At 38.1% G+C, this 9,509-nt stretch overlaps 1 protein-coding gene across 1 annotated transcript; it reads right to left on the reverse strand.

Moving 5' to 3' along the window:
- Positions 1-3,736: 3,736 nt before the first annotated feature.
- On the reverse strand, positions 3,737-6,259 carry LOC106412841. Its single transcript, XM_048767806.1, has one exon. The coding sequence runs from the start codon at positions 6,257-6,259 to the stop codon at positions 3,737-3,739; it is 2,523 nt and encodes an 840-aa protein (XP_048623763.1).
- Positions 6,260-9,509: the final 3,250 nt, after the last annotated feature.

A 9,509-nucleotide genomic window follows, 5' to 3' on the forward strand; every position in this document is an offset into this window, starting at 1 on the left:
AACCATCACGACCTAAGCACAACAGCAAAGCCGACCAGCTCGAAAGCAAGAAAATAAGCTAGATAAACGCTGTTATGGGAAGTTATACGGAACTGAATAATTTTCTGGTGTACCAATAACCGGATCGCCTCCCCGCCACTAGAAGGCTCCATCTCGAGTCCCCGCATACCATCTTCGAAATAGGCTACAAGGAGAAAGGAAATCAATGGTAGTTTTGTAACGGATCAAAACGCACCCTCACATTTTATTTTCTCACTGGTAAACCACCAATACCACACGGCTTCGACTGAAAAAACTGCAAATCCATTTAAATATAGAAATGTCTACTCGTTTGATAAAAATAAATAAATAAGTGTACAAATTAGCTATTCACACACAAATTCGTTACATTCTTTATTGTTTTCTACAAACTTTCTAAATATAAAATCAAGTCAATAATATTTTAACTAAATTTTGCTTATTCTAATGGAAAACAAAATTATATATCACTTCTTCTTATATAAAGAACAATTACATGAGAGCATCTCTAGTGTAAAACTTCATTTTTCAAATAGAGAATTACATAGTGATTGAGTTTTTTACTTAAATGCCAATGCACTACCTCAATTATAGATTAAGTCCATTTTAACTAGATTCTTTTTATTTAATTATAGAATGGAAAATGGAGAAGATTTGACACATATTCCATTTCCAAGTTAAAAATAGAATACGTTTGAAGATATTCTAAATAACTCATGTAATGTAATAAAATTTGAAAATTTGAAATAATCAAATAAAAATATGAAAAATCATTTAAAAAAATTAAAGGAAACAAAAAATAAATATTTTAGAAGCAATAAATGAGTTTGTTGGTGGGTAACAGTAGCACTCTTTCCCACTAGCTCATTATTGGAAGCGTGACGTCCCGTTGCTCTTGCTCCTAGTATTTCATTTCCTTTAGTTTAAAGAAATACCTTTGCAACATCCATTAAATTACCCTCTGATCCAACACACTCTAACGTTTCCATTTTAAACTCCAGAACTACGTGCCGTGTACTAATCAATCGCTGATACGGTTTCGTGCATAGACACACTGTTTGCCGTTTTGTTAATTTTGCAGTATGGGACTGTGTGCGCATAAAAATACGGCGTCGATCTTGAGCGACCCAGGAAGAGACACTGTGCAGCTTCCTTTGAAGGTTTATGGTTAGGAACTAAATGATAGGTTTTTTTTTGTTGAATCATGACAATTGTGTATTAAACATATATGTAGTGCATGTTAATAGTTAAATACACCTAAAAGCATACTGATAGACTATAGGTCTATTCTCTCGTAATGTAACAAACTCTGTATCGAATAACGAAGTACAAGTGTTTATAACTTTGTAGTCGATCTCGAGTTACACTCTCATGACGAGCTTCACTCTAAATCACCGATCTCATATCGATCGGGATGTACAGACTCATGACGTCTATAACAAACTACAACAAAGCATGAACCACACTTATCCAATTACTACTCTATTTATACTTCTCTTCTGTAACTGCAAAGGCTCTACTTCAGATGGAAGCTACTCTCTTTTCTTCTCAACACTCTTCCTCCGGTTCTAGTTCTCCCACTCTTTCCTTTCCTCTTTTCTTACGGTAATAAACCTTCTTGAGTCTATCAATACCCCCCCCCCCCATCGAAATCCAGCTTGCCCTCAAGCTGGTAAGTGGGAAAACACGCACGGAACTCCTCATAAGACATCCAAAAATCCTCAAGAGAAGGCTTGCCCTGCCAATGAATCAGCAATTCCAACTCCCCCTGTGTGCCATAGCGTTTGTCCAAAACATCCTCAGGCAAGACATGATCTTCCTCCTCAACAATACACCCCGGTGGAAGAAATTTACTTTGATCATGAGGACCCAATGCTAGCTTCAATTGGGAGATATGAAACACAGGATGTACACGAGCCACCTCTGGCAACTGTAGCTTATACGCAGTAGCCCCAATGCGGTCAAGGACTCTGTATGGACCGTAGAACTTAGCAGCTAATTTCTGACAAAAACGTCGTGCCACTGTCTTCTGACGGTAAGGTTGCAGCTTCAAATAAACCATATCTCCAACCACTAACTCCACATCACGTCGAGACTTGTCGGCTTGACGCTTCATAATATCCTGAGCACGCAACAGATTACTCTTTAGGGATTCCAGCATCATGTCTCGCTCACGTAACACTGTCTCTAATTCAAAATTAGAGGTGGAACCCGGTTCAAAGCGTACTAATGCAGGAGGGTCTCTACCATAAAGAACCTTAAACGGAGTTGTTTGTAAGGACTTATGATACGTCGTATTGTACCAAAGCTCGGCCCAGACCAAATACGCATGCCAAGAACGCGGGTGTGAAAGAGCTAAAACATCGCAAATACGTTTCCAAACACCGGTTCAACACCTCAGATTGACCATCTGTCTGGGGATGAAACGTTGTACTATACTTCAGAGTCGTACCCGCTAGACCAAAAACTTCAGTCCAGAAAGAGCTTAAGAAGATGTGATCCCTGTCTGAAACAATGCTCTGAGGGAATCCGTGCAAACGAACCACTTCATTGACAAATTTCTTCGCTACATCCAAAGCTGTGAACGGGTGTTTGATACTGATGAAATGAGCAAACTTACTCAATCGATCAATGACCACCAAGATAACGTTGAAACCATTAGAAGTCGGAAGACCTTCGATAAAATCCATATTAATGTCATCCCACACTCGTTCTGGAACCGGGAGTGGCTGTAGCAACCCCGCAGGAGATAAAGTTGAGTGTTTATGCGTCTGCAGATCCCACATTCCGCCACATAATGTTGTATCTGTTTTTGCATTCCTTTCCAAAAGAACGACCCCTGAACTCGCTTCACGGTCTTAAGAACTCGTGAATGTCCTCCTACTTTACTGTCATGGGCCTCTTGCAATATCACCGGAATGAAACAAGAAGCTTTTGGTATGACCAAGCGCCTTTTAGACCATAACCTCCCCTCGATGACTTGGTATTTAGTTGAGACCAACGTTCCATCGCGTATCTTTCGAATGATGTCTTGCAAACCAACATCTTCTCCAATCTCCTTATACAAATCTTCCCATTGAAGCACAGTAGAGACAGTAAGTGCCACAAGGGAAAAGGAATTAGAGATAGAGCGAGATAATCCACCTGCCGCTTTGTTCTCCTGGCCCGGCTTGTAAAATATATCAAAATCGAACCCCAATATCTTCGTTAACCATTTCTGATATTCCATATTGACCTCTCGCTGTTCCAATAAGAACTTCAGACTCCGCTGATCCGTGTGAACATGAAACTTACGCCCAATCAAGTAATGTTTCCATTTACGGATAGCCATGACTATTGCCATCAGTTCTCTCTCATATGCCGGTTTCAGTTGTTCCCGGGGAGTAAGGGCGTGACTAAAGAAAGCAATAGGTTGCTTGTCCTGCATCAATACCGCACCCAGCCCAAATCCCGAAGCGTCTGGCTCTACCACGAACACCTTCTCGAAGTCTGGTAATGCTAACACTGGTGCGTGACCCATAGCATATTTCAACCCATCAAATGCCTCTTGTGCCTCCTGAGACCAACAAAACTGATCCTTTCTAAGTAACATTGTCAGAGGTCTTGCGATAACTCCATAACTCTTGACAAAGTGTCGATAGTAACCCTTTAATCCCAAGAATCCCCTCAGCTGTTTGATTGATTTTGGTGTTGGCCAGTTCTTCATTGCTTCAATCTTTTATGTATTTGTTGCCACTCCCTGAGCCGAAATCATATGACCCAAGTAATCAACTCTCTCAACACCGAACGTACATTTCTTATGGTTAGCAAACAGGCTCTGATCGCGTAACACTTGTAACACCAAACGAAGATGTGCCTCATGTGTTTGTTCATCCACACTATAGATCAAGATGTCATCAAAAAAAACTAGCACAAACTTTCGGAGGAATGGTTTGAAGACTTTGTTCATCAATGCCTGAAACGTCGCCGGGGCGTTAGTGAGTCCAAACGGCATAACAAGGAATTCATAGTGATCCTCGACGGTTTTGAACGCAGTCTTATGAACATCAGTCTCCAGCATGCGAATCTGATGATAACCTGAACGGAGGTCGAGTTTAGTGAAGACAGTAGCCCCATGAAGCTCATCCAACAACTGATCTATCACAGGAATGGGATACTTATCCAACACCGTAACTCGATTCAATGATCTATAGTCCACACAGAAGCGAAAGGAACCATCTTTCTTCTTGACCAGCAGGACTGGGCTTGAAAAAGGACTTGTACTTGGTCTAATGATACCCGTAGTAAGCATATCATTGACCATCTGTTCCATTGCGACCTTACTGGCATGAGGATATCTATAAGGACGCACAGACACAGCTGAAACTCCTGGTTTGAGGATGATTGCGTGTTCATTTCCTCTGAATGGAGGTAATGCCGTAGGAATGGTGAACACATCCTTAAACTCAGAAAGTAACATAGAGAATTTTGTACGAACTTCTGGAATCGCAGATGTTGCTATAGAAGTAGCAAGTAGCACTTCTCTTCCTAGCTTACTACTCTTATAGACTGGCGTCAATGACTTGAAAGAGAGTTTGGTGCAATGTAGGAATTTATCACCCAATAGAGTCACCTTATTCCCTGCATAGACAAACGAAAGGAGCTGCTCCTTCCAATCCACTTCGCACTTACCTAAGGTTTCAAGCCACTGAATGCCGAGTATCACATCCACGTTTCCCAGTTCAAGAGAGATGAAGTCACTTATGAAGTTGGTTTCATTTAATTGGAAGTGGACTGCTTGGCAAATTCCCAAAGCGTTCACAGTCACTCCATTACCCAACAACACGTCCAAGCTACTATCAGCATAAACTTTCAATTGTAGCTTGTTCACAACTCCTGGTGTGATGAAGTTGCGAGATGCTCCGCTATCGAGCATGACTATCACCTCTTTACCGTATATGTATCCCCTCATCTTAGTCATCTTAGGAGAATCAATGCCAAGATACGAGTTGAATGACAACGTGTAAAGTGTCTGTTGACGCATATCTTGTAACTGATCTTCATCATCGTCACGTAGATCAACCACTTCCATCTCAAGGCCATTAATGACTGTTAAGACTCGCAACTCTTTGTTAGGACACACGTCTCTATGTGCTGGTGACCAAGGTGCCTTGCACTTGAAACAGATCTTATCCTTTCGCATACGATCGAGCTCTGCGTCAGTATGTTGTAATCTTGGTCTCACATTGTTGCGTTGAAGGGGTGTGTTTTCCTTATTAGCCATTGAATCCAGCTTTAGAGTATCAGTACGGTGCTTGTTGTTATATGGACCAGCACGTGCTCCCGACGTCTGCCTTTGATAGCCTCCCCGCCCTTCACCAGCGGCCGAGCTTATCACGCTACAGAACGTCGTACTATGCATCTTCAGCACTGCCAATTTGTGTTGTGTTAACGTGACTGGTTCCTTCAGGCGAATTACTTCTTTCATGTCTGGTTTCAAACCATTAAAGAATACTTTGATCAAATTCCTTTCATCAATCCCTGTGACTTGATTCCACAAAGCTTCAAACTCATCCACATATTCCTCAATCTCGCCTTCTTGTTGTAAACGAAATAATCTTGTTGCAGGATCATTATCAATAGGGCCACTGAATCTGTCAAGCATTCGATCTGTGAATTGCTCCCAACTCAAGAACGGCTCACTGAGAATCTCTCCGTTGAACCACTGTAACACCGGTCCTTCTAAGCTTAGTGACACCAACTGAAGCTTCTCCTCTTCATTGTAGTTACCAAACCTGAAAAACCGCTCCACACGAGAGATCCAATCGAATGGCAAGGCACCAGAAAACACATGCATTTCTATTTTTCTCAGCATCTTATCTCTATTCGCCAGAGTACCATGGATTCTCCGATAACCTAACTGTGTTGGAGATCTTTCCGGTTCTGAGATAGGAATCGATACCTGATCAACTGGAGGCGCCGACGTGGAAGCAACCTCCTTCCCTTGTCTTTGAATGAACGGCGCCGAGGTCTCGAACCGGCTCAAAACGTCGGTGATATGATTCAACTTTGCTTCGATTGAATCCACCTTCGTCTGTAACGAATCGAGCTTCTTCGTTGTCGTTCGATCATTATGAGCTAGCTTCTCGTGATTGAGCTTCGATTGAGCTATATCGTCTTGAATCTGCTGAAGATCCACCGATTTTACTGCTTCTGAGGTCATCGCCTTCTCCCGATCACTTCCGGTACGCGTTTCGACCATTGCTTCGATTCGCGGTGGTTCCGATCAAGTTTCGCCGCACCAATGATAGACTATAGGTCTATTCTCTCGTAATGTAACAAACTCTGTATCGAATAACGAAGTACAAGTGTTTATAACTTTGTAGTCGATCTCGAGTTACACTCTCATGACGAGCTGCACTCTAAATCACCAATCTCATATCGATCGGGATGTACAGACTCATGACGTCTATAACAAACTACAACAAAGCATGAACCACACTTATCCAATTACTACTCTATTTATACTTCTCTTCTGTAACTGCAAAGGCTCAACACTCTTCCTCCGGTTCTAGTTTTCCCACTCTTTCCTTTCCTCTTTTCTTACGGTAATAAACCTTCTTGAGTCTATCACATACGCCCTTCCATATTAATATATTTTATGTTTTTGTACATTAAAAACATATTAAACTTTTATCATAAATGATTTATTTTTACGATTATTAGTTTTATAGTAAATTAATTTTTTTAAATTACAATTTATTATTATTACATAAAAATAAATGAAAACATAATATATATATATATATATATATATATATTTTTATGAGACAATTTTTTAAAAAATAGTATTTATATATACCAAAAACGGATGGAGTATTTCATTTTAACTGTTATCATTCTAAAATACTTTTATTATCCACATTGGTGATGACATTTTCAGAAGCTCACTTTCCAAAATCACATCTATATATCCCAAACGTTACAAAATTGCCCATTATAGCTTAAGTGATTTCAAGATGACAACAGTAAAATAAAAAGGTAAGTGTTTTTCACTGCTCTTTTAGCCGCTGCAAAAGCTTGCCAACCATACCAGCTACACAACTCTCCTTCCATTCCCAACACCGTTCACCATTGATGAGCTTTCAAAGCACCATCAACATATTCTATAGCCTTGCATACAATATCCTGAGGGTGAAACGTGAGCCGCTCTTCCATTTCTAGAATCTCCACGTTGCTCAAGGGCAGTTAAGCTAAGCATCTAAACCCTTTCCAAACTTCTAGAGTAATTTTCAAGAGCACAACAAGCAACCTAGAATTTTTTTTTATGTGGAATAGCTATCAATCATGTAGGAAGTGATAGTCTTAGGAAAGAACAAAAGATGATCATAGTCTCAATTGAACCACCACATCAAAGACAGTAATGATAAAGATTCAGCTTCATGTTGCCAAAAAAAGGGAGAGACTAGCTTCATTGCCAAGTTACAAAAAAGATTGAGATTCATAGTCATTATAGGTTGTCTGTTAAAATAAAATAAATGTATGTTTTTAAAATAAATGTATGCGAATAAATGTATGGTTTGAGCTTCTATTGCAAAAGTAAATAAAATAATAAATAAATGCTTCTCAAACCTTCAAACAAATTAAATATATCATTTAAGCGACCTACATACTCATTGTAATATAAGTATATAAATGCTCCGCCACTGTATATCTAGTTATATAAAGTTGGGATTGCTTCTCTTCCAATGGTGTCCATCTAGGATTTCAGCTCACTAATTTGTGCATTCTAGAGCCACCACGTATCCTGGTATTTAAAACACATCGTTTCATTTAATTTGGTAAGCAATATTTGTGGATTTCGACTAGAATTAGGTTTTCTATTTTGCTTAATAAATCTCATTCACTACAAGAAAAAAAAGTGATATCCGACAACCATATTAAACATACATTTATCGGGAAACAGTGTTTCCTATCATTTTTCGACAATCCTAATTTCATCGGAGTTTGAGTCCAGAAAATCACCATTTGTTGAAAAATTCTCGGTAAGTTACGATAACATATATTGTCAGAAATTTTCATCGGAAAAGCATCTGAATGTACCGATGACTTTTTGAGTAATCCACCTCCGAATAATTTCCGGCAGCTGAAAAAATTTATACAAAAAAACAATTATTTTAATTAAATTATAACAAATATTTAAAATCTTCATATATTTCATTGCATAATAAATGTAAAAATTCAATAACCAGAAAATCAAAAGGAAAGAACGGATCTGCTGTTGGCAATAAATTTGATAAAATTGGTGGTGTATGATGCAACCGTGGTGATAGCGGATGAGAAATGAGCGGAATGGAAGTAGTGGTAAACAGATTTGTAGCGGTGGTTGTGCAAGAAGTTGCGGTGGCTGGATGCAAAGAAAGAGGCATGGCGGTGCAAGGAGTTGCGGCAGCGGCGGTGAAGAAGTTGTGGTAGAAGGGGTGAAGGAGTTGCGGCAGTGGCGGTGCATGGAGTTGGGGCAGAGGCCATGAAGGAGTTGCGGCAGTGGCGATGAAAGATGTGTAGACAGTGGTGGTGCAAGGATTCACAGTAGTTGCGGTGGAACCAAGAGTTTCACAGTGGTTCTTTTGCGCAAGAAAATAGATCTAAAAAATAAAAGAGAGAAAGATTGAGAAAAAAAGGAAAAGAAAGATATGAAATTAAAGAGATAGTGCTGACAACTCTTCTCCACCATTTGTTTGATATATATATAAAATTAAAGATGATTAATAAAAAGAAATAGTTTTATGCTAAAACACAACCATTTTGTCCAGAATCTTTTTTTTCATTACACGTTTCCGTTTGATCAAATTAAAACAAAAAAATTATATATATATTGTCGATTCCAAAACTGTAAATATAGTTAGATTGATAAATCTATTTATTCAATAAACCAAAATATATATATATATATATATATGTTTGTTTTTAAGATTGGAGACGATAGTTCAATTATTTTAAAGCTCATTTTTTAAAAAAAAATCAGTTGTAAATTACTCTTTCCGTTTCATAATGGATGATGTTTTAGAAGATTTTTGTTGTTTCAAAATAGATGATGTTTTGATATTTTTATATTATTTTTAACTTTATTGAAAACTGTGTAACCAATTAGATGTTGTAGTCATTTCTGTAATTGGTTGGATGATTTTTAAATTATATTTTTCAAACCACTTTTTAGAGAAAAGTAAATTTATTAATCTTTATGCACTAAGGAATAACATCATTTATTATGAAAGGGAGGGAGTAAATTAATTTTACATAAAAATTGAATGAACAAGATAAAATACTATTTTGATCATATCTAACGTTTAATTAACTTTTATTCGTGTATCTTGCTTTCTTGAATATAATTTTTTAGTAATGAAAATTAAATAATATTAGTACAAATAATTTTAGTTCGTTCATAATAAATAAAACAAAACAAAATTTTTATTTACCTACCATAATATATTTGTGTAACCGGTTCATTGTAT

Source organism: Brassica napus, chromosome C9 (assembly GCF_020379485.1).
Source record: "Brassica napus cultivar Da-Ae chromosome C9, Da-Ae, whole genome shotgun sequence".
NCBI classification, from domain to species: Eukaryota; Viridiplantae; Streptophyta; class Magnoliopsida; order Brassicales; family Brassicaceae; genus Brassica; species Brassica napus.